Below are 25,161 nucleotides of genomic sequence, written 5' to 3'. Positions count from 1 at the left end.
GAACGCTGAAGTCAGCACAAACTCGTTTTGGAGAGATTTTGTAATCCTTAGACAATTTTCTTGGGCACAGCACAAAATCACACTGGATTTGAGATGAGTTAAAAGAACAATTTCTCGAAAGAGACCAAGAAGAAGGTCCAACTTGAGCAACATTTTCTGTTAGACTGCAGAAAAATTGAGGACGAAACGTACAAATTGATAATTTTTCTCAATTAAATCGTGACAGATAATCAATATTTTATCCACGAGAAAATTGCTCAATTACAATGAATTTCTGCAAAGAAAAGATTGAATCACTTCGTTTCGATGACTTCATATGTGGGATCATTGGTGGGTGGTTTCTTGGACGCTTGGCTATCTTTCCTGCGTCTGCGGAACCACCAGATGCCCGAGCTCTGGGCGGCCGGCGGCTGAGCGGGCGCTGGAGGCGTTCTGGAGGCCGAAGGAGGCGTCAAGAGTAGCTGTGAAGCGATCTTGGACTTGATATCCTCATACTTGTGACGAAATTGCTCATTTTCCACACGCCTGGGCGGCGTTCTGGGCGTGTCGTAATTGAAGGATCTGTTGAGTTCCTCACGAGTGGGTCCACTGACTTCATCAGGCTCCACATAAATCCCATCTTCTTCACTTGCACCTGGAAAAATAACAGTGTTTGAGAGTGGTTCAGGCTTGAGTGTGAGAAAAACTTTACTTGGAACTGCAGAAGCCTCTTCTTCTTGTGCGTTGCCTGACAAGGCCAGGAGCCAAGAGGACTTCTCCTCAGTTGAAGGAGCCTAAAAATTGAATGTGACATTAATTTGTGCTTCCAAAATCACCTCTTAACTTAGTAAGATAATTAACCTGGAAGAAGGAACATGCTCCTGAAAGATCCTCCACTCCAAAGACCCTCTCTGGCCACCTGAACTCCTCGCCAGTTGCGCAATCCCAGGCTTTGGCCACCCTAATCGTGGTTCTGGGGCGCAAATCCCCAGTCGGACTGCCGTACAGCAGTAACCATCCGTCCAGGAAGCCGCCGAAGAATCTTCCAGTGCATCGAATGCTGAGTGCAGCGTCCAGAAAGCCCTTTCTCTCAGCTCTCTGCAAGTTTCCCTTCTGGCGACACGAGCGTAGACTCAAGTGCGCCACTGGAAGACCACGAAATGGACACTCTTGATCTGATTTTGGCACTGCGGAGCGCATTTCCAGGTAAGCATCCTCGGCGGTGGGAAAGCGAGCCAACAGAGAGTCACAGACTCTGGCCAGACGCGCCAATTCATCGTCAGAAACCGTCGATGGAGCCTCGAGAACCTCCCGAATGTCTGCAGGAGGGCGAGAATGAGGACTTCTTGGGGCACTGTGAGGATAATGAAACACTTACCGCGCAGGAAAACCCGCAGGTTATCCGTGGAAGAGCTCCCCATGGGCGGAACGACACAGCGACAGCAATAAATTGACTTGACCCGCGGTGCACTTTTGGTGACTCTGAGCTGTGAATCAGCGCCAGATGCCAAGCCGCACACTTCTCATTGGACTCCCGCGGCGTTCTCGCTCTTGCGTTGCTCATTTTCTCGCCCAGGAATTCACTCGCAGTCAATTGACGGCAATTGAGAGTAGGTTTTATCTAATAAGTCTGCGATATCGTGCTGATTTTGGGTGTAATTCTATTTTTGAGTAAAATTTTATTGCTCAAGTTTGAATACAAATTGGCCACTTTTCGTGACTCTGCCACAAATTCTCCCTTTTCTGTTGCATGTGGCCAAGACAGTGAAAATGAGGGTTTCAGGAAGGGCGAGTAGACGTTGACAGTGAGCAAAGGACGAACACAACCGCTTTCAAGCCTCTCAAAAGACATTTTATTCATTCTTGAATTTCTTTTATTCTCTATTTTAAGTTTGTCAGATAAAATTTTTTGGCTCTTTGTTATCCTCTTCTAAATCCCTGAGGCAAAGAAATGAATTTTAACACTTCAATACTAAAACAGTGTAATACAAGCTTTTTAAAAATAGACAAGCATTTTTGCCTCGGATCTAATGCAATGCTTCTGAGTGTTTTATGCAAAAATCCACTATGAAGCCCCTAAATAAACCCCAAAAAAGGACCGGAAGTGTCTGGAGGTCGAGAAAACTCACGAAATTGGTCATTAAAGCTTTAAAACGTCTTCTGTTTCATCAGACTGAGTCATTTGGTTTCCTGGTCCTCTAGAGATTCGTGGTCCATGTCCAACTCACCAGTTTCCAGCAGTCTCTGCTCCTCCAAGACTGCGGAATCGTCATCTTCCTTGTCTTCCTCCACTTCCATCTTGCTGCTGCGCCGACCGCGCTGATTCTTCGCTCTCTGCTTCCTGTCGAAAGCCTCCATAAACTCCAGCGCGTTTGTGTAGTCATCCGGCGGCTTCAGGTAGTCTGCATGGAGTGCAGAGATCCCGAGGACTTCGGGAATCATGTAGGAGAAGAGCCAGCCGACGAGAGGAGTGGTTCCGTAAGTGTACGACGCCTCCTTGTGATAGAACAGGAAGCCGTCAAGTGTGGGCGAGTCCTCCGGCCAATGAGGATGAGTGCCGAAAGCACTGGCCAAAGAGGCTTCGTCGGCACAATCGAACCGCGGGATGTAGTGGAAAGGGTAGTGATTGTCCCGATGAACGACAGAATAGTCATACTCCAGGAACTTGGACGTGAGCCAAAAGAATCTGAAGGCCGTCTCGCAGTGGATAAACTCCTGGTTTCTGTACACCAGGCAGTCCAGGACATGGAACTCACGCTTTCGTCCCGCGTAGATGCAGTCCAGCACTGTGACGTATTTTCCGCCCTCCAGACTCGACCGGAAGGTGCTCAGAATCTTCCCAGCTTTGCTGTACATGATCGTCCTGTCATTGGCCACCACAAGGCAACGCTTTCCCTTCGGGCATGGCACTACGTACCAGTTGTCCAGATCCTCAGGCCGCTCCCGGAGCCACTCCGACAGCTGAACCTTGTTGGCGTAGAATCTATCGAACACCGGAACTGTGTCCCTGCTCCTGCCCTCAGTCTTTCGGGGGTGCTTCTGGATGTACGCCATGATGCCGCGGTGCTCATCCACAGCCTTAGAGCGCTGCTGGCGCTGCTCCTCCAGCATCCGGTGGCGCCTCTCCGCCTGACTCTCCTTCGAGGTCCGGCTCTTGTACAACTCACGATACTTGCTCACGAAAATCTCGTCCATGGTCGTCAACGGTGCTTCTCGGTCACAGCGAACCGCGTCAGTGCCTTTGAGAGGCCGAAAACGCGCAGGAAATCCCAAGTGGAAAAATTCACTGCATGAAAAATGTAAACATATCATCAAACTGAAGTTTTCACCACGTTACGGTCTTCAGGTTGTTTCAGAAATTAACCGTTTCATTGTGGATACCTTTTTCTGTACTTACTAAACCAGTTGTATGCGATGATAAGATTTTATACTATTTTATTCCATATTCAAGTATTTTTCATGGAAAAAATTGATATTTTAGTATTACTTTGTAATTTTCGCAATAATTTCCTAGTCTTCGTCGTGATTTACACGCCCCCATACGGTGAACATCGGAAGTTACCTTCGAAACCCTCCAACATCCATTGTTTTTATATCACGTTGCGGGATACAAAGCCGCTGTTATCTTTCATAAAAAGTGCATTTCTCTTTCAAGAATACCCCTTTTTATGCTGTAATATATGTAAGAAAAACACAGCTTTTGTTTTGTTCTATAAACCATGGTGAATTACTGTTTGTTTTTCCAGAATTTCTTGTTTTTGAGAAGAAATTGAGGTTATGCTGCTCAGGAGATTTTCGAGGAGGCTTTTCTGCACCAAACCACCCCCAGGAGGGTCTTCTAATGTGCAAGAATTGCTAGACAATGCCGCCACCTTCGAGGATATTACCCCAAAGACGCCTGACGATGAGTGGGCAACACTTCCCTATCCAGAAGGGACTTCTTATAGGCAGAGTCAAGCGGCAAAGTCTCGAAAACCTAAAAAGGATCCTAGGAAAACATCTATTATTCTCTTCCCGGGCCAAGGAGCGCAATTCGTAGGAATGGGGAAAGATCTGGTGAAGATTCCCTCAGCAAAGGACATGTTTAGTCTCGCTAGCGAGATTCTGAAGTGAGTTTTGTGACTGGAAAGAGATTTATTGAATATTCCTAAGATTAACTTGTATCTTGTAGATTTGATGTCTTAAAGGTGTGTCTCGAGGGTCCTGTTGCGAAATTAAACAGCACGCGGTATTGCCAGCCGGCTGTTCTTGTGGCCTCACTGGCAGCACTTGAGAAACTCAAAGAAGAGCGTCCGGCAGCTATAGATGAGTGTTATGCGACTGCGGGCTTCAGTCTGGGCGAGATCACCGCACTGATCTTCGCCGGAAGCATTCCTTTCGACCAGGGCTTGAGACTGGTGCAAGTGAGAGCAGAAGCCATGCAATTGGCCAGTGACGCTGCTGCCGGCGGAATGGCGACTGTTCTGTACGGTCCGGATTCAAAAGTGGGCCAGGCCTGCCTCCGTGCCAAGGAATGGTGCATCGAGCGAGGTGTGGAGAATCCCGAGTGTCTGGTGGCCAACTATCTCTATCCTCACTGCAAAGTTGTGGCTGGCAGCGAGGAAGCTCTCAAGTTCCTTGAGACAAGCGCAAAGGAATTCGGCTTGAGGCGGGTCAAGCGACTGCCCGTGAGTGGAGCCTTCCACTCGTCCCTCATGGAGGCCGCTGTGCTGCCCTTCCGTCGTGCTCTGGACAAGATTGAACTCTCAGATCCGCTGATTAGTGTGCACTCAAATGTCGATGGGAAGCGATATCGTGGCGCCGAACACGTGAGAAAGCAGCTGCCCAAGCAGATCGTCAGACCTGTGAGGTGGGAACAGACGCTGCACATCCTGTACGAAAGGGCGCAAGGGACTTACTTCCCCAGGACCTTTGAAGTGGGCCCAGGGCGAGCCCTCACCACAATCCTCAAGCAAGTGAACGCCAAAGCGGCAGATCACGCCTTCAATATCTCTCCGTGAGACTATTTTTGTAGTAAAACTCTAGAATCTTGATTCTATCTTTATTTACACTTTAGCATCTCCTTGCGGGAGAAGTGGAAAAGGGGGAGGGGAAATGAAGACTACAACGTAAAGCTTAACCCAGAGACACTACTGAAGAAAATCTCCTGGAAGTCCTACAGCTAAAACAGAGAGACGGGATTTGGGTTCTTACGCTACTGACAGTGAAATGGGAGGATTTTACGGTGGCAAAAGGTCAAAGTCATCGCTCACGTGCACCATCGGCACGTGTAAGTCTTCAATCACGGGCTTTGCCTTGAACTCGCACAAAGAGAGCTCTTTCATCTTGAACTCCCAGTCCATCTTCTGAACCGCGTGAAGACTCTCAGCTTCATTGTGGTGACGCAGCAGCATCGCCTCCTGCAAAAGCCAACATCAGTTTGATTCTCAACAGACAAAATCTCTGCGGATTTACCTTAATCTTCTCCCACTTGTCATCGACGTCCTGGAGCCACGATAGGAAGAGCCTTCCATTGTAGCGAGATCTGGCATTGCGATCCTTCTCCTCCTGCTCGGGCGTCAGCATGTTGTACACTTCCTCATCCTTGAGGATTGTGCACACCGAAAAGGGCAGCGATTGATTGGCCAACGCTCTAGCTGCCCTGCCGTGCACCCGCAGAATCTCCTGCTCCACGGCTAACACCAGTTTCTCCTTCTCCACCACATGCTGCATCTTGAGGCGGTGTCTCTCCTTCTCCTGCCCCGCGAACTGCTCCTTCATGGCGCTGGGAATGTTCACCGGATAATTGATGGTGGGCTCCGTGTTTGTCTTCCCGGCCAACACGTACGTGCAACGATTCATGAGATAATCCTTGAAGCCCTGCGGCGGCTTTGGCTGCACCAGAAACAGATTCTTCTGTCGCCTCTCGATCTGCTTGCGAATATTGAGAAACATCTGGTAGCAATTCGTGATGGGCTGATCATGCGGATGCACCTCTGTTGACGACACACTCTCTTGCTGCTCCGTGGCGCCTCCAGATCCACTCACCACGCCCGCTGCAGAGGAATTCGTCACTGTTTTGCTGTCCTCCTTGCTGGCGCGAATCTTCCGCTTCCTGGGATGCAACTCCACAGTGTTCTGCGACTGGACGGTCGATGAGGAAGTTGACGAAGTGGCCGAGGACGGACTGGGTGCATTTCCACCGCCATCTGTCTCCGAAGCACTCCCAGAAACAGAAGCTGTGGCATTTGTGGGACTGCTCGTGCCACCGTTGGCGATTCCTCCTGTTGCAGCGTTTGCATTCGTTCCCGCATTGCTTCCAGTGGTTCCTGAACTCCCATTCGTGGCGCTTCCGCCGCCTGGAAAGACACACACACACATATCAAGAAATGTTTCTTTTGTTACTCTGTCCAATCTTACCTCCTTCCATGACTCCTGATGCCGAAGTAGGCGGCGCTGGAGATGGTGAAGAACTGTTCTGCATTTGTGGTGAGGAATTGTTGGATCCTCTGTCAGTTGTTGGGCCACCCGATCCACCAGAGGTCCCTCCTGACCTGTGAGAGCTTCTGAGGACTCTCGGCTGTGCCCTGTCATCTGTACCCTGTCCAGAAGCGCCGCTACTCGCTGCGGAGCTTCCACCTGTAGTCGCCACAGCGACAGTCAGCACAGGCTTCTTCTCCTCTCCAGTCGCTGTCTTCCCCGCTGCACCGGCCACCTCAGTCGGACTCGCGCACCTCGATGAGGAGCTCTCCTTGTCCGCCGACGCTTCATTGCTGTTGCTCGACGCCACAACATACGGCAAAGCTGGATGATTTCTCGCTGAAACACTCTTGCCATTCCTTAGACTAGCCTCCGGGTCAGCTGAGGAGCTCTGCTGAGGAATGACAATCTTCAGTGGAGGAACTTTTGGCCCTGACGCAGGAAAACCACCCGATTCCGCCCCCAAACCCGATGGATTCTTCGCCGACGCTTCATCTCCAGTCTCTGAGTCACTCTCAGACTGTTTCCCCACAGATCCCGCCTGAGTCCCCGCGAGAGGAGTCGGCGTACTCCCTGAGAGTGTCGTTGTTGTCTGTCCAGTTGCACCTGAAGCGCCAGTTGGCGGCGCCTGAGGCTTGGGACTGGCGCACGGACTTTTCCTCTCAATGGTAGAGCTGGGCTTCGCCGTGGCTGCCGCTCCTGCTGCTTTCTGGGCATTCCCCACGGGCTTAGCGGTCTTTGACGCTTGGGGCATTCTTGTGGGTGTTCCTACCTTTCCCGGCGCTGGCTCCTTAGTCAGTGTCTCCGAGTCCTTCCTCTTCTTCCTCTTCATCTCATCATCCACCACTTCATCCGATGTCTCAATCTCCTGATAAGGACGCTTCTGCTGAACACTCCCAGCTGCCTGAGATCCGCCAGAAGCCGTTGTCACACTCACAGTGACACTTGAACTTCCAGGCGTTGAAACACTGGCGTCCTCACTTGACGCCTTCTCTTCGGGCGCGGCTTTCTCCACGCCCGCTTCTATCTTACCAGAAGTTCCGTCATCTGAAGAATTTCCGCCGGATGTGGAGTCCTTCGGTGTTGTCTTGAATTCATAGACATCCTCCTCCACCTTCTGGCTTGGCGTGCTGCGCCCAGGAGTAGAAGAAGCCTGCGAACTCGCATCCTCAGACAGCGTTGCATCCTCGGCGGGCACTTTTTTCGCCTCCTGCGCTGCTGGCTTCTTCATCTGCACCCCAGACGCGCTGCTCGTGGTACTAGCCACAGATGCAGCAGTTCTGCTGGCAGCAGCATCTGCAAAGAGACGTCATTTTGATCAATACAACTTAACATAATATCTCCACCATTCAGGTCAGAAAAACTACGGCCTTTAATGTTTAATGTCATATTCAATTATTAAGTAGAAAAGCGCTTAAAAGTCCTAAAACTCCCTCCACATCATTAACTCTCCGAGGAACTCCTGCAGAAAACAATTTACATGAATTATTCAAATCCACTCCTCACTCATTTCACCAATCACTGTCAATTCTTCGACGTGATTTTTCATTTTCGCGCAATGAAAATATCTCCTTTTCCACCAGCGTGAATTTGATTTATTAACGTGAAACTCTTGCAATTCAATGGACCATCGAGCAATCAAAGGAATCATTCACCATGTCAAAAATTCCATTCAAAAATGTCCTTCAAGTAATTGCAATTGAAAATTCATCATTTCTCCTTCATATACCATTGAAAGACTATTGTTTGCCAATGTAGTTTTTCCTCCCTCCCATTTCCTATTTAAACACCCATGGGATGGAAAACCATGTCTTTTTCCACACATCCACATTTTCTCTCTCTCTCTCTCTCGCTCTTTCCCCAAAAAAGTCCTCTCGAGAGACAACCTATTTTTCAGACATGGAAAACATTTCCCATCACGAGGATATTTACCAATTTCACCCGAATTATCTGCTGCAGACTTCTCTCTCTTTTTTTTGGACCCTCCTTCGATTTTCCCCGATATTTTTTCCACAAAAAAAAAAGCTCTCTGAGAGGTGCTTTCAGTCAATTTGCCCAAAGCTTCACGATACACTTGAGAGTGTGTCATAAAAAGGAGGAAAAAACTTTAGTGTTTTTCTCTGTCTTTCTGGTTCAACACACAAGCATAGAAAAACGGAAAAATTGTGGGTTTGCAGAAAGAAAATTACAATTCATTTTGTGCAATAAATCGTGATTGTTGGAAGGCAAGCAAGACTTGTCGCCATGGTTAAATTGTGGAGCCCAGAAAGTGCAAGAATACATATCGACAAGCTAGTTCTAAAGCGGAGAAAAACCACAAGAAATCCATCAATTATTCACCACCACAGTTGGAATATAAATTGAAACAATTCTTGAGAACATCCAGGAGGAGTGAGAGGAGAGATTCAAGAATAAAGTGGCAACGATGATAATTTGCATATTTTCACGTATTCACTCTCCATAAGTGAGAAATTTTATTTCATGGCTTTTGTCACCCATAAATTCTACCAGTGAGACGTTCATTGGCAAAAAAAATAAGATTTTCTCATTATTCCTCCGCCCGCCTTTTTCACTTCTTCCCCAACCGGAAAATATTCTCTCGAAAAATATCCACACCTCCATCTTGAGATGTGCTTGAGTTTCATGGCGACTGGCACGATCGATAAATGACTGTAATAAATCATTTTTATTGCACAATTCCAAGATGCACTTCTCTCCTTTTGCAAACGCACATCTCGCAGAGAGGAAAATGGCATTTGAGAATAGCCAAGACGCTGAAAATGCGGTGTTTTTCATCTCTTTATCGTCTCTCATTTAATATTCAAAAGTGCGGTAAAGTGTAATGAGATGTGAATTTATCATTTTTCACCACGTCAATTCGCTATTCCATCTTTAATGTAGGAAATTATTCGCCTTTTTTGCATTTCTCAGCAATGTTCAAACAGACATTCATTTTCTCAGAAACATTTCAAATTAATTTTCTCGGAACACAGTGAAAATTGCAAGAACGGAAATTGAGAAATTTTCCGAGATGCTTGAGCATTGATTTTCTCATCCAATAATTAACAGGGAGTGTGAGAAAATTCTCCAGTAACGGAAAGAGAGTTTCAAATAACTTACAAATCAACATCTAAGAAAAGGTAAATTAATTGAAGCTTCGAGCACTCCTGCAATTAAATTCCTTTTCAATTTCATAATGATTTGCCATGGAAAGTAAACTGAATTCCGTCACGGAGAATATCGAATAAGCACTTTATTCCTCTCCAGTGGAGTGTTTATTCCAGACAAATTCGAAAATACAACAAACAAATTTGCATACAAATCCAGTGATACACCAATAAGTGTATTTTCTTGGATGGAATCATCCGTCTTATCACTTGTTCAAAAATTTATTGTTCAATTGTTTATTCTTCTCCTCTTCTCTCTTCGCCCCACATAGCAAACGTCACACGGGAATAAATTTCATTGCGATAAGAAAACATTTCTTTTGTCGTGAGGAAGTTGAGCAAAAAAAAGAAGAATTTTTATAGTGCCTGTTTAAAGTAATGCATGGAAATTTACCGGAGGTTTTTTTTCCACCAACAAGAAGAGCAAAATATTGTAGAATATGCAAAATTACAACGAAAGGACATCCAATTTGACACAGAATCACGTACAGTTTATTTGGGGATTTGTTTAATCTATAAATAAACTGTTTGGGCTGATATAAATCTCAAAATAGAATTGAAGGCACATCTTGTTAATCTCGAAAGAATCTCTCTTTCGCAGTCCTCCAGCTGGAGCGAAAGAGAGAGAGAGAGAGAAAGCATTTCCTCCCAATTATTCCATGGAAATACTCTCTTTTTTCCCCCTCGCGGAGTTAATTGATTTGCAGATTAAAGATTACATTAGGTATTCAATGGGAAAAAATACACAGTTCACTCGAGCATCTCGAGCGTTGCAATCTACAATCTACATGTGAAATCCAAATAATTCTCCCTCATTCTCAAGATCAAAAAAAATCACTATTTCTCTCTCGATGCCTATGTCTTCATTTTTCCATGGAACCCAAGCAAAAAGCATCGCACATATTGTTCTATATTCATACCGTCTCTCATGGAGAAACATTCACAATTCACATCGATTGAAAACATGGAAAATATTTTATGAGATCTCATCCAATTTATTTATTATCCCTCTTCTTCATGTACAACATTTTTTTTCCTCATTTGTTGTCACCAATCCCGGTTAGGAAAAGAAGGTGCCAAAATGCTGTCAATGAGTCACACGGACCCCTTCAAACGACTTCATCGTTCGATTGCGCGCCAAGACATTGAGAAACGTCCTCACGGGTGGGAAAATGCGTTTCCCTCACTCGAAAATTCTCGTCTTATTCTCTCTCACACTCGCGAGACACCCAAAATAGATTACAAAACATGTCTTCTCAACAAATTTAACATCACAATAGATGAAATGGATAAAAACACAGATCTCTTGCAAGAATCAGCTTCACTTTTACGATCTCATTTGTGCGCAAATTTGACTCAACGTAGACAAAAGCACACCTCTTATTCCGCAAATCTTACCTTTCCACATCAACACGAATATGCAAATTCCCTCAACACTTCATCTGCTCCTCATCTTTATCTACACTCCAACTCAACTCTGTAACTGTCTGCCTTGAGATTTGAACTTCTTCGTGGTCAGTTTGAGAAAATCTTCTGCAGCTTCTTGACTACACTTTTTCTCCCCTTTTCAAAATACACTATCAATTGCCGAATCTTCACGAACTCTCCCTCCCACTCACACACAAAATCACAACCCCAGTGAAATTCTAGTGCTCTTCATTGTTCTTCAACTGTGACAAATTATTTGGAGCAATTTAATTGCAATATCACAGCATATCCGCAAGTCCACAAGACAAAGTTTCCGAGTAATTTTCACCAAAGTTGCAAAACTCGTGAAAATTTATTCTTCACGTGAGACGTTATGTGACGACGGCCAGGCATATTGATCGTTGGCCACACGCCAAGTTGTGAAAATGCCTAAGAAGAACCAAATACGAACACTCTGCGATCATGCCCTATCTCAAGTCGCCCGGACCATTGTCCAGGCGATCGGCGACGGCACGTTCATGTTCGCCGGAGAATTGGCAGTGGTTATGGTGCAAATAAACGACTATCTTGAGAATGCTGGGGCGACTAGTGACATATATCAAGATCTGCTCAGAGTTATCCTATGTTCGGACACCCTAGACGCCAGCATTAGATTCACATGCCTTCAGATGCTACTGAACGGTAGCGTTCAATTCCTTGTGACTGAAATCTTCCCCTTTTCCTACTACGAAAAGATATTGCAGGTATTTTATTAAGCAAAGACTTGAATAATGAGATTAATCTAGATTGTGATTCAACCTGTATTTCCAGATCATCTCCGCTCAAGGACATGGCTTGAGATACTTGAATCTCAAAGGAGTCTGGGTGAAGGAAGAACTGATGTTCTATCTCTATGACATCATGTCCAAGTTGCCTCATCTAGAGCACCTAAGCGTCCCCTATATTGCCAATGACGAACTATTGGAACACATAGGCAAACACAGTCGCAATCTACGAGTTCTTGATATCGCTGGAGAGACAGACATAACGGAAATAGGGATGGAATGTCTCTCTCTCGGCGTCTGCAGAGAGACGCTATCAGTTGTGGACATAGGAATGCTTAGAGAGGAGAATATTTGTCACACAGACGTTGCTTTGCTTCTCTCAAATTGCCCCAATATTGTCACTTTGAGAACCTATTCCTACGTTGGTCGCTCATTGGTGCACAACCTGCGACAGGATCCAGGATTTAGATGTAAACTCAAATACGTCCACGACACTGAGACCACAGACAAGATCCTCGATGCCATTGTAACGTGTTGTCCGGCATTGGAGAATCTCTACATGGACACTCCAGATGCTGGGATTCTGCACAAACTGCGACACCTGAAGCACCTAGAACGTCTCAAACTCTACAAATTCAGCTGCAAGGAACTTGATTCCGTCCTGATGACTGGTCTCGGTGCAAGATTACACTTCATGACACTGATAAAAGGTCGAGGAACCCTAGACTTAGGCAAGCTAGCCAGCACCTGTCCTGGAATCGTCGATCTAGATTGTTACATGATGGACCTGCTCGTCTTCGCCTCAGACCACACCTTCGAAGCCCTCGAGGGACTCGAGATTCTCAGCAGTTCAATAGTCCTCAGCAGTCTGAAGCACTTTGTGGCTAAACACACAACCCTCAAGCGACTCGCAATAGATACAGTTCAGTTTACGGATGAAGACATGATGAGGTGGGTTTTCTGCACAATCATCCCGAATCAATTGAACTTTCACTCCCTCAAGAAAGAAAGCATGAGAAGGGAAATCCGAAGAGATTCTCTCTTCTGTGAACATTCCAACATGAAATGTTCATATATCATTGACAGATTTTCACTCAAAGGTGGGATCAATACTAATGCTTTGGGGATTGCAAAGTAAATCAAATGCTGAAAACCAGACTTTGCGCACTATTTGCTGGAGAAGACTTTATAAGCAAATATCAATTGGAAGTTCAATAGCTTATAAACTAATTCTGCTGACGTGACCATCAATAATTTCTATCTTTGTTTACTTTTCTATCTTTTTTTCATTATGATTGCGAGAAGTCTTTTCGTGGAGAACAACTTTAATGTACTCGAAGATATCTGGTTTACATCGGCGCCCAATTTAACAATTAGCACAGTTGAGATTCTGTTGGAACGCTGCCCAGAACTTCAGAGCTTGGGCCAATTGAGCGGCTGGGCACTCACACCTGACGATCTGTCACTTCTCCGTGGTATCCTCAAGAGTGGAAATTCGAGTCTCGTTCTCTCGCCATCCAGCATCTTCCCTTCATAGCCTTCACAGATTATAATGAATAAATAGCTGCAGAATGTGCTTGGAAATTCCACAAAATGCTAATATACGAGGAAGGGCAAAAGTGAGCAAATTTCCCCCAAATTAATGCTTCATCACTGAGCTCTCCATTGAAGGTCCCACAGCCATCTCTCCCTGCTCTCACGCCGCCCCGAAACGGACGGGAATGGTTATTGGCGCAATTTCAGGTACAACATGATAAGATTCAACTCCATAATGCTCCACTGTTGTTCCACATCATCCCCATTGTGCAAACAATATTGAATATCATCCCTCTCGCAGCGACAAGGGTGAAAAGTAAACAAGGAAAACTCCAAGAGCAACTCAGACAAAGTGGCCAAAGCATCGATGGTGTGAGACGAGCAGAACTACACAGAAAAACTTTTACCTATACTGTCGAGTAAAATCAATATCGCAATATGTAGTTGTTATTGCAAATAAAAGAAAACTAAAAAAAAAAAAACTGTTCTCAAAATGTGTCTCGACTAATAAAATTTATCATTAGTTTCCTGCTGCTGCTGCTTTTATCGCAAATTGGCCACAAGGGAGGTTAATAAAGAAAGAACACAGCACAAGTTGCATTTATGTCTTCTTGTGCGCAAATAACGAACTTAATGCAACTTCCTCTCCACGGAAGTGCCTTCTTACCCTCCTTCACACATTTCTTATATAAATGCCATCACGAAGTAGACTCAAAACTACCATGGCAACAGATACTTCACCTTGCTCTTGCGAAACCTCCATGTAATATTATTCCACTGTAAACTGAGAAAAATAAAATACATTTCACAAACCGAGAACAGTTTCATATAATCAACTCTCCCGACGCTGATGGCAAATGCATTTCCTTTCCCACAATTTTCCCCGAAATGTAATTGATTTCAAACTCAACATAAAGTTTTCAGCATTCTCAAACATAATTCTAGCGTTTCAGTTAATTGAATACAAACCCATAATTAGGTCACCACTCAAAAGAGATGAATTTATGTTGAATAAAAGAAGCGAATATTGTTCACTTCCACGGAAATTCAAATTGACGTTCATGAGAGGCGCAATTTTAACTCATTTAAAGAGTTCACAGACAAAAATAAATATGCACAATATATCCCAAAAAACAAAGGATGATTTTTTAATGAACCGCCAAATTAATTTATGTTTTATGTTGTCTATAAAGTGAATTTATCATGGCTTTATATACTATCACATTTGATAATAACACATCAAAGGAAATATGATATTAATTAAATTGCTGCTCATTTTGATGCACCACATATTTTGTTTTTCGCCTTGACAGCTGTCAAACAGACTATCTTTTTGAGGTTATTTACGTAAAGAGGGTCGAAAAGGGTCAAAAACCACCCCCTCGAAAGTACGTGAGATCCTCAATAATGGCATATTTGGTCCACATTTCACTTTTATAGGGAAATTGTAGTTTGCTGAGGAAGAAAAAGTGCAATAAACCGGCCAGAAAGTTGGCAACACAGTCAAGAGGCAGCGAGAAACTCCCCAGAATGGCTGAACCCTAATCAAATTTATGGATGTGACACTGATATTTCCGCTTATATCCGGCACACGTCCCGCTATCATGTTACGATGTACGCTATACCCTTGCAAGTGCAATACATCTTCATAATATGCGAAGAAGAGGCTCATGCTTTGGCATGTTTGAAGCTTATGCCAAGGGTACTCAAGTATATTATCGCCAATATATCCATTGGCTGCGAGAGAGAAAAGAATAAAGTGGAGAAGAGGAGAATCATCTCCAAGCCCCGAGACCTCCCCAGGTTGTTTATTCATTGGCAATATTGCCTCTCTCACTGCGGTTTCCCTTCAATGGAAGAGAGAGAGAGAGAGAGAGACGTTCAGTCAAAAACTTTTATCCCAAGTCAGCAAAATCTGCCCATTATCGCGCGAAGCGAATTGTGAGATATAAAATTCCACCCGTTTATGATTGGCATTCACCAAATGCTTGCTTTCACACATAAAATTTCACGACTCGCCATTTCTGCAACAATATAACACCACCGCCAGAGTTTGAAGACTCTTTTGCTCATTACATCGCTACTCAGAGTTGAGATAGTGAAATTGGTAAAAATCGCAGAAGCTGTCACAGCTGTCAAAATGGTCTAGCTTTGACAGATGCCAATGTCAAAGGTTAGCTGCTAATTGAAATGATAAGGAGCTTAGAAACAACAAATAATCCACCCAATCTCTTCCCAGTCTGAGTAAATATAGTGACAACTTGTTTTCCACTTGAAAATACATATAATGTTTAACTTGTCGCACAATTTATCGCAATTTGCAGCTCACGATTGAGAAGTTTTAACTCGATGAGATATGAGCCTGGATTTTTGCTTATGCCATTCCTATTTTGCTTGTTGACTCAACTGATTATTTCTCTCGTTTTCCACTGTGACTTCTTGTATCTCCGATCATGTGCATCTGTATGTGTTTCCTTTCCGTTCACTCTGTGGCAAGCAAACATTGTTGCCAATGCGAGGTGAAATATTCGTGCGACATTCATTGCACACAGGGTAGACTTTAGGCCAAATTCGCGCCTTTCACGCACATTGTGCGTAAAAGAAATTCAACCTGTCATCACATATCAGCTGCGGTCACAAATCAGTGAGAAAATAGCCGAAATACTAATCTCAAATCACACTTCGAGCCCACCCTGTGGCCACCTTGTACTGTATGGCAGCACACCATTTGAATTCTGATCACAATCTCAATCTCTCAATATGACGTCGTCACTGAACTGCATATTTTCCTCCAATGTGCTCCAACTTTCGCCTCCCCCAGAGCAGATTTTTCCTCTCATTTTCACACACACACACACACGCGCTCACATTTGGCGAATCTCCCCACACACCATCATCTTTGCCCAGAGAAGAGTTGAGAAAATATATAAACGGGGGAGGATAAAAATATTGATTTGAGAGATGATTTAACGCATACTTCTGGCAAATGCCAGAAGAATCATTCGCCCTTCCCCTAAGCCTATCTAACGACCCAAAAATTCCCCCCATTGCCTCAATCAAATTTCAATTGATCATAAAAATGGCTCACATTGTCAGAATTGTTAATAAATATCTATTTGTGCCACAAACTAAATTGCTCTATTATTCATTACTTCTGCCATCATTTGCCCACAAACATCTCTCAAATGGCTCTCCCCCATCAATTTCAACCCTGACAAAATAACATTTCCAATGCATTTTAATAACAATATTTCACCCTGACTGTTTTCGCCTCTTCACTGGCAAATGTTCAGCATGAAAGGTGTCCTCTTTGCCTTCGCAATCAATAGTTGACCTCATTTGAGCTTGAGGTCTCACATATTTTTCAAAATCCCACCTTCATGCCACTCATTTTTCGCACAAGAAGCAATAAAAGAAAAAAATCCTTCATTGTACCAAAATTAGGTCAATGCCATAAAAGCCACCCCCAAAACTTCATCTTTTAATTGCAATCTCACTTTACAGCACTGCAATTACACACTTTCGGCGAAATCCATCCAATTTACGGATCTCTTTTCGCCTAAATATAGGAGAAACTTAATGACGCTGGCAACTTGGCTTATTTACGGATCGCGCTATAAATTGATACATAATGTAAACACATTGGAGAGTGTGTTGGAGTACTTGGCAGTCGACAAAATAAGCAGCGAGAAGAGGTCTTTGGGTATCATTTTCCCACTATTGTTGTACCCCCCCTTCCCAAAACATTCCGGAAAAGATCACAACTTCTGATACAGATGCACTAAATCACATCCCAAAACCGATAAAGGCCAATGACTTTTTCACATGCCCTATAATGTCCTAAGCGCCAAAACGACAAATCCAATTAACACCAATTAACCAAAAATTCCTCATAATCCATTCCCCACCAAAGTCCGTGGCACTCAAGACTCAATAGCTCTGACCCAGGGCGACTGAGCGTCTCATCAACTTGACCAAGCATGATTTGTGAGCCCCACAGAATCACAGCATTCGACATTATTATCAATTTCAATGGGCACCCGCAATGCGAATGAAGAAATTCTTCGATAAAAATTTTTATCTCGACATTCATAGCGCGTATTATTGTGATAAGTCTACCCCTTTCCGCGGGCTATAAATAAACTCAAAGACCGCTGAAAAAGCCGTCTTTGTCTCTCGCACACTCTCCTTCCATGTTCTATCATTTTTTTCCATCTTCCAGTGTATATTTCGGAGTTTGCTTCCGTGCCTTATTGCCTGAATAAAGTGAATAGAAAAACATCTTGCTAAAATCTCAAACTACTCGACATTAATTAGAGTTGAGAGAGTCTCTCCTATATAGTTAACAAAACATTATATCGCGCGCCTGTGATTTTCCAACACAGACCAACATTATCGCAGAGTCGTGATGGTGGACGGGAAAAATATTATGCTAGATTGAAGTGTATTTTCAAACAGATTCAGGCAGAAATCATTCTCAGAAGCCGCACAATCTTCTCTCTTTAGTTTACTAAACGGGCAATTCACAGTAATCTTAATACATTACAAATGTACATAAAATAATAATTGAGCTTTATCCCCACTCTGACGAGATCTCACACTTAAGATGTCATCAGAGTTGAGAGAATCGAAGAAAACTATAGATTAGGATAATGTGCCCACTTTCTTATCGTCAGCCAAAACATTAAGCTTTCATATTTCAAGTTCTTAACTCTCTAAAGGCACTCACAATGTCTTTAGCAACTGATAATTTTTAGATGAAAAAATCGCATTTCGCATCCCCTTTGATTTTCTACATTGATTTTACTGCACGAGATTTTTTGCTATAACTTCGCTGAATAATCACCCCACATAGAGGAGAGTTATTTATTACACCAGTCATAAATCTTTATTTCTAATCTACACGCTCCTCAGCTCTTCTAGACTGTGACGAGTGTAATAGTTAGCGAGTGTTTTGGTAGTTATTGACTGATACCTTTGTTCTGCTGAGACGCCAGTGCTCGACGCTGCATGATTTAAATTGCCACACGGATTAGCGGATGATTTGGAGGTCCGGAAACTTCCACCCAAGTCAAATGTCTCAGATTTTGCCCCCAAGTCTTATCTCTCTATCTCGTCTCAGCCTCTCCGTTCACTCTTCACGCACTTTCTGGTGACATCCTCCGGCTTGAGTCACTTTCACACACTTGGGCATAACTGTGAAATCTCGCTCGACGGTGTTTTGGTCTTATTCTTGCTCTCTCACTCTCTCGCCTGCGCTCTCGCAGTATTTGTCTGACCACAAGAGAAGCGGAAGTTCCTCAACGGCGAGACGTCTGAGACCTGCCGACCATATATACTTTCTCCCTCTGGCCAAATCTCCCAATCTGTTGACACTTCCGATTCAATCCACCGTCGAATCCCGCGAGTTCTCTCACTCTATTGTCTCTAGTGTACTTCTCCGTTCCTCCTATGCTAAGTCGAAAATAAATCACTAATGACTGCAATTTTTGACACACTCGCACAACCACACACTCGCTGACTCAGAACGAGACACTTCACTTTTCCCAATGGTCGCTTTTCCGCTCAACTTCACGCTTTCAGACTGTCGTCATTGTCTCAAGAGCGACTTCTCTCCAATAAACAAATCCCACGATTATCACACCACACAGAGTCACAGTCTTATCTCCTCGATGTGCCCTTCTTCCGCCTCAGTCGTGCCAAGGACCGCCACTCAGTGGGACCAGGTCCTGATGCTCAGGTGCTCTCCACCGTCGCACTGAACATGCAATAGCAGACAACCATTTGGCGTACAAATAGGACGACAGCGACATTACAATTTCATACGATACCCACTTCTTCCTCTAACTGTATCGACATTGCGAAACCGCTTAGTAGCGCTATCCCAGTCAGTCGTGCACCGCTCTAGCGCCCTCCGACACTTGTTCGCACCGCCTATCTCACTTCCACACTCCGCTGCAGCTGTAGTTGTGCCTCTGAGCCGGTGACCGGGTGTTTAGCCGCACACAAGCGACGTGTCTCGCAGTCTCAGGTCTCACCCCAGCAGCCCTCAGTCACTTGCACCGACACACCACTCATTAAGTCAATTAGCCGCGCAACTTCCGTCCTTGTCCCACCCGCGACAGAGACGCAAGATACACCAGCAATTCCTCTGTCGCTCGGAGCGATCTGTGCGCCTATGCTTCTGTGCCAAATGCCCAAGAGTCTCTGAGACTGATCGACAATGCCGTGAGTAACCAAGTCATCACGACCACAATCATGGGACACAGAGTGAAACGGATATACTAACACACCTCCGTATCCGTGAGACCCCAACGCACGCACACACACACACACACCCACCAACCTATCTCAAATTGCGGGCATTCTCAGAAGAAAAGCGATCCGATAAACCATCCCGTCTCACCCAAACCCGCCGCCCCTCGGCTAGGGTCACACGCCAACCCACAACAGATGCGCTCGCCAGCCGAAAAGAGACGGCAACATCAGTGACGTCGACAATTCAGAATCTTGGCAAGGCTCATTAATTGATGACTCTTCGAAAGGTTGACACAGATCACAAATTCTGTTGTCTCCCTCGCACGCTCTTCGTGGATTAAAATTGACAACCTCGGAGAGTTCCTTCAACCCTTCTCACCACTCTCCTGTCTCTCTCCCACCACAGACCAAGTCCCCTACAATCTCCCATCTGCCGTCACCTTCGCGCCCGAACGAATGAAGAGTAAATATTTAGACAAATGGCAATTCTCTATCTTCCATGCGCGACAGAGATAGAATGCAAATGAGAACAACCAAATTTCCACCGTCTGGAGTGGGAGGAAAATTTAATACTCTAAAACACGATATAAATAATTAATTTCCATCTCCTTCTCATAAATCACTCTCTAAAAGAATCCCCTCAATGCTCAAGAGAGAGAGAGACAAAGAATCCTCCGCCAAGCATGAAAGCGAGACAACCGTATTCCTATATACGATGATCTCGCCTATGTAAAAAATCCAACAGGAGTCGTCATTTGATTAACGCCATCATATTTGTTTCCTAATACGAAAATTACACACTTATGCCCCTTATCTGGTGACTGCATCTGTCCCATTCCACCCCCAGTCGACAGCACTTCGTCTCTGTCACACACCAAGCCAGACGTCACTCACACAGTCAAAGGGGATTTGCCAGAGTGAAAATCCCCACAGTCGTAAGCTCTCAGATTCGCAATACACTTGTTTACATATGGACTTTGTGTACTAAAGACCCCCAAAAGTCATATTTTACAGCTGTCTATGCGCATTCGCCGCTACCTTCAGCAATATTGCATCGGAGCTTCCCAACATTTTCACCTGGAGAATTGGGTTCTTTGTGTCGCAAGAGCTGGCGGAGCATTTCACTAGAGGCGGTGCATCAAAAAAGGTGGAGAATGTGATATTTTGACTCATGTAAGAAACTATTATTTGTCTTTCATTGCCTCTGCTCATTGGTCGTAATTCATTTGTTGCTCTAATATTGATTTCTTCAAGATTCTCTGCCCATTTTTATGCAATCTTGTGGTAGAATGCAAAGGTACTTCCAAACTTTGTATTTAAATCATTATGTAGTCTGTGGTAATCTCTAGAATATTGTCGCCCTTCTAACTAAGCTGACAACTTAAAGAAGAGAAAGAAAGATTCTTCTTTGATGAGGTAAAAAAGGGCGAAAAACTGCATGAAGAGTTGAGGAATCTCCCTGAATTTTCCACCAAAAAAATGTTGAGAAGGCGTGCCCCCGAGTCAGTCACTCAGTCGAACATATTGGGGAGCGACGAGACGCATATTTGCGTGCTCCAGTGCGTCTCTTTCACCACTGTCGCCCTCTCTGTCGCCCTCATCTGAGTACATTGCAAAATGTAACTTGTATATTCAATGGCCTCCTGTGAGCATTTCCCTTCGCCATCCCATCTGATAATGTGGCATCCGAGTGGAGGAAAGTGGTCAGAATATGCACAGCGTACATAGGATTATGTGTACAAAAGATATTTGCACTCAACTCCACCCATTAATTGCCAATTATATGAGAAAGTTTGCAATAGGTAATTATAATTAATTGCTAATATATTGACTTGTTTTTGGGGGAAATCTTAATGGCTGGTTCAATCTTGCTGCCTTTCTTACATCTTCACCCCTCGTAAAGGCGTGTTTTTTGTTCATTTGGCGAGTTTTTCTTATATTACGCCTATGAGGGATGCTTAATGAGTAAAGAATCTCCGGTTGGCGGGTAAATTCAGTCATATACATTCTATTTAGGGATGTAATTGCAGGATTTTTACACAATCCCACTTCTGATTTATTCATCTGCCGCTGGAGACGATGAATTACCCCCCTAAATTCACAAACTTCCTCGCTTTATGTGTTCGTGAGTTTGACGGTAAATCTCACAAACACTTGCGAGGCAAACTTTTATGTTACCAACATAAAATTCCCATAAAAGAGCGAGAGAAGCTGTCATGAGCAAGTGAGCACACTCTATGGAGACTACATTCCAGAGAGTCTATTGACTTTTATAGCAAGACTCTCTCTTCGCTATTATGGCTCGCTATTCTCACGCTCTCGCGGATTTCCTATTGAGAATCGCCCTCAAAATAGGCGCGCAAATGCTCCCAAATATAACGACTTTCGCTTACCTTTGAGGTAGCCGTAGACGGAGGGCGCGGCGATGTCAACTGGTGTCTTGCCCTTGTGATTCTTACTCGTGGGATCAGCTCCACGCTCCACCAGCAACTTCACCAGCTTCAGCTGTCCATCCAGAGCGGCGTCGTGCAGAGGAGTCACGTCTTCGTAACCCTTGGCATTTACATTGGCTCCGGCCTTTATCAGCAGGGAAGCGACGTTGTAGTGCCCATGATTGCAGGCTTCGTGAAGTGGGGTCCAGCCTGTCGAGAAGAGCCGATATTCAGTGATTATCCTGCCAATTAATGCAATTCTGCCTTCTTACCCGCATTGTCCGCTAGATTGGGACTCATTCCTTGATCCAGGAGTTTCTTCACGGCATCGTGGTCGCCCTTAATCGCTGCAACATGCAGGGGACTCTCTCCGCGTCCGTTTTTATCCCTCCCACGCGCCGATGCGTGTCCACCCGGACTCAGTTCTGCAATTACAGTATAGTTTGAGTTTCAGAGCACCTCATGTGGGTGACATTGTCATCCGGGACTCACCTGGCTGCTGACTGGAAGAGGTCATCTGCATGAGGAGTGCCATTTGCTGACGTTCCGACATCGGCGTGTTCGTGGGCACTGGCCGGCCACTTCCGGACGTGTTGGAGCCCCCGGAGAAACCGCGTGGTCTCGATGTGGACGGCATTGCCGCTTTACATTCTACGCCGCGAGGGAAAAGTTGGGAAATTGGAGAAAAACAATCCACCTCAGGTCGGATCTAACCTCAAATGTTCTCTCAGCACTCCAACAACGCTCCAGCCTCTCTGCGGGGGCGAATCTCACTGCTGTGGGGTGCTCGAGGTGCTGCTGCTGGGATTGCTGGGAAGAATTGAGACTTTGCCACTATTTATCTGGGGTTTTTGCGCAATATTTTCACTAGGAAATCCACTAGCAAGTCCGGACGCCAAAATGAACATGACATATGGTCGCTTTCCGACGCGACTTTTCCCGAAGAGTGGCCGCGGATGGCCTGAGTTCAGCGCGAGATGGCAGTGTGCGCGGTTGGAAGTGAAAATTTTTGGAGGGGATTTTAAATAGGCAAAACGGTTGATTTATGTAAATGGTTTCAACAAGAAAAAATAGGCACTGCTATTAATCCATCAAATGGAGTATTTTAAAAATCCTGAAACATCTTAAGTGAAAGCATGAGAGCGTAATAAATAAATTTTTACTAAACGTCGGCCATAAAGTTAAATATATTACTCCTAATTTCTCTAGACTTTCTAGAAAATTATACTGCGCCCGAGTCAAAGGTGAGTCCATTGGCGCCAAAAAGGTGCGAAAATGTGACTTGACTGGTCTTCGTGTGCGACTGACGAGAGCCCATGGAATTTCCGCGCATTTTCCCAGTTTTTCCGCGGGCCGCGAAGTGGCGGGAGGTATACATTAATTAAAACCACCCACCTGTTCGCCTTTGCGTCACTCTTCGGCATTGTTGGCATATTTTTCACGCCTCTTCTGGCGAATTATTAATTGTGCCTAATGATTGCATTAAGTCATGGGCGAAATTTTCCCAATTTCTCCGCCAGCACGGGAAAAACCCCGCAAGCCAAGCGGTGGGGAATTTTACAAGAGTCAATCCACTTTAGTCGCACAGTCAATTGGGCTGAAAGGAAAACTCCTGCAGAATTTATATCATCTACAGGAGAAAAGTTTCCTGTCCAACTGAATTTCAATCAATTTGGCACGACTTTCCCATCTGATAGGCGGCAGTAATGAAATTTTCTCCGGAATCTGTCGACTCGGAGGGGATTTAAATGCGGAGGAGCTCGCCAAGCTCTTGAGGAGACATTTCTGGGATAATTTGTGGCGAAAGAGGAGGCTAAAAGCAGCCAAGTGGGTCATCAGGAGTCATCTAGTCCGGCTGAGAGATGATGGAGAAAAAACCCAATTTCGCTGCCCAAAGTGGGGCAAACTATTTTCCGGGATTCCTCTTTGATCCCACTCACACTTTTCTCCTTATCGCCCATGGAATATATTTTAATGCGAAAATTCGGCGTACATTTCATTATTTATTGTGATTAAGAGTATTTTGGCGATAAGAGTTGAAACGGCGACACGCGGCTGATGCTATCAGTTTTTCTGAGAAATACTGAATCACATTATCACTAGTGAAAATCACAATTGTAATGTTTTTTCGTGTCACTTGAATTTATTTTACATAATTAATTATTGAAGTATTTTCTAAAACTCTCTCTAGCACGGAAAATTTATTAAGAACGAAAATTCTTGAAATATCAATTATAGTTTTCATGAAGACACTCACTTGTTTTTAAACTAAAGAAGCTCATCTTATTACGTTTATCAGTTTCACAAAATGTTCACACTTCTCCAAGAACACATTTCCCAGTGACGTTGTTTCTCAAAAGGCCGCCGTCCGCCGCTAGCCGCTGTTGGGCTCTCGATGAATGTTTTGTCGTATATTTCATGATTGCTTTCCTCCCTCCCACCGGGTCACGCGGGCGGGCGGGCGCGCCAAACAATCGCGTCGACCGGTAAATAGGCGCGTATTTACACATTTTCGCTGTGTTGTCGCGTATTTACCTGTGTGCCAAAAGAGATACATGGCCTCTATGTAGTGCCAATACTCATTTGCCTCGGGGCCGAACAATAAAACTAAAAGTGAGGCATTTTTGTGGCAAAGCTCAAGCGGAAAAGTGCGTTGGATTTTCTTTCTTGCGCCACGCGAGTTTCGCGACAGATGGACAGTATTTAATGTGGAGAAAGTGTTAAAGTGCGTGTAATCTGCAACGGATTGAAGAGTGCGGTTTCACTGTGACTGTGCGGAAAGGTCAAGCCAAGGCGATTGCATGACCTCTCGTGGAAATACATTTTGCCCAGTGAATAAATTGACCATAATTGTGACAAGAGAGATGATCAAAATTGTAGTGGGTGAAGCCCTGACAAAGTGACACGAAAAACACGGAATTCCTTATCACACTTCGCAACCCGACGTTTGGCAATCAAATTACAGCGGAATGCTTTCACCGAGCGACGGATCAGGACAGGTAGGTGACCAATTATCACTGACCCCAAATTCTTTTGTGCCACTGCAATTGCCCAGATAAACCTGTCCCCAATTCATACCTTCGATGACTACCTTTATCTGGCAACTCACTCGGAGACTTCAAATTCCATTAGGCCATT

At 44.7% G+C, this 25,161-nt stretch overlaps 5 protein-coding genes across 8 annotated transcripts; 2 read left to right on the top strand and 3 right to left on the bottom strand.

The window, feature by feature from the left end:
* Positions 1-282: 282 nt before the first annotated feature.
* LOC132264233 (uncharacterized) lies at positions 283-1,400 on the bottom strand. Its single transcript, XM_059764348.1, has 4 exons — positions 1,358-1,400; positions 841-1,298; positions 692-773; positions 283-634 (listed from the first exon to the last, which is right to left on the bottom strand). The coding sequence occupies exons 1-4, from the start codon at positions 1,398-1,400 to the stop codon at positions 294-296; spliced, it is 924 nt and encodes a 307-aa protein (XP_059620331.1). The 3' UTR covers positions 283-293.
* Positions 1,401-1,619: 219 nt separating this feature from the next.
* LOC132264035 (snurportin-1) lies at positions 1,620-3,283 on the bottom strand. Its single transcript, XM_059764087.1, has one exon. The coding sequence runs from the start codon at positions 3,172-3,174 to the stop codon at positions 2,158-2,160; it is 1,017 nt and encodes a 338-aa protein (XP_059620070.1). The 5' UTR covers positions 3,175-3,283; the 3' UTR covers positions 1,620-2,157.
* Positions 3,284-3,545: 262 nt separating this feature from the next.
* LOC132264180 (probable malonyl-CoA-acyl carrier protein transacylase, mitochondrial) lies at positions 3,546-5,006 on the top strand. Of its 2 annotated transcripts, none has more exons than XM_059764288.1 (3): positions 3,546-3,652; positions 3,726-4,088; positions 4,151-5,006. In XM_059764288.1, the coding sequence occupies exons 2-3, from the start codon at positions 3,757-3,759 to the stop codon at positions 4,977-4,979; spliced, it is 1,161 nt and encodes a 386-aa protein (XP_059620271.1). In that variant the 5' UTR covers positions 3,546-3,652; positions 3,726-3,756; the 3' UTR covers positions 4,980-5,006. The 2 variants fall into 2 exon arrangements, with proteins under 2 accessions (XP_059620271.1, XP_059620270.1); XM_059764287.1 differs by having other exon boundaries at positions 3,547-3,661.
* LOC132264167 (ankyrin repeat domain-containing protein 11) lies at positions 5,007-23,151 on the bottom strand. Of its 2 annotated transcripts, XM_059764270.1 has the most exons (7): positions 22,738-23,151; positions 22,516-22,674; positions 22,296-22,448; positions 21,985-22,233; positions 6,379-7,734; positions 5,434-6,317; positions 5,007-5,378 (listed from the first exon to the last, which is right to left on the bottom strand). In XM_059764270.1, exons 2-7 carry the CDS (start codon positions 22,658-22,660, stop codon positions 5,199-5,201), a joined length of 2,967 nt encoding a protein of 988 aa, XP_059620253.1. In that variant the 5' UTR covers positions 22,661-22,674; positions 22,738-23,151; the 3' UTR covers positions 5,007-5,198. The 2 variants fall into 2 exon arrangements, with proteins under 2 accessions (XP_059620253.1, XP_059620254.1); XM_059764271.1 differs by lacking the exons at positions 21,985-22,233; positions 22,296-22,448; positions 22,516-22,674; positions 22,738-23,151 and adding exons at positions 18,309-19,091; positions 19,169-19,528.
* Positions 10,776-13,780, top strand: LOC132264177 (uncharacterized). Of its 2 annotated transcripts, XR_009468527.1 has the most exons (4): positions 10,776-11,776; positions 11,844-12,748; positions 13,103-13,540; positions 13,635-13,780. XR_009468527.1 is itself a non-coding variant. In XM_059764284.1 (3 exons), exons 1-3 carry the CDS (start codon positions 11,459-11,461, stop codon positions 13,332-13,334), a joined length of 1,455 nt encoding a protein of 484 aa, XP_059620267.1. In that variant the 5' UTR covers positions 10,776-11,458; the 3' UTR covers positions 13,335-13,780. The 2 variants fall into 2 exon arrangements, 1 of the variants encoding a protein (XP_059620267.1); XM_059764284.1 differs by having other exon boundaries at positions 13,103-13,780.
* Positions 23,152-25,161: the final 2,010 nt, after the last annotated feature.

This window comes from Phlebotomus argentipes, unplaced genomic scaffold (genome assembly GCF_947086385.1).
Source record: "Phlebotomus argentipes unplaced genomic scaffold, Phlebotomus argentipes genome assembly contig_32, whole genome shotgun sequence".
NCBI lineage: Eukaryota > Metazoa > Arthropoda > Insecta > Diptera > Psychodidae > Phlebotomus > Phlebotomus argentipes.
This window is presented reverse-complemented; position numbering and strand designations above follow the sequence as displayed.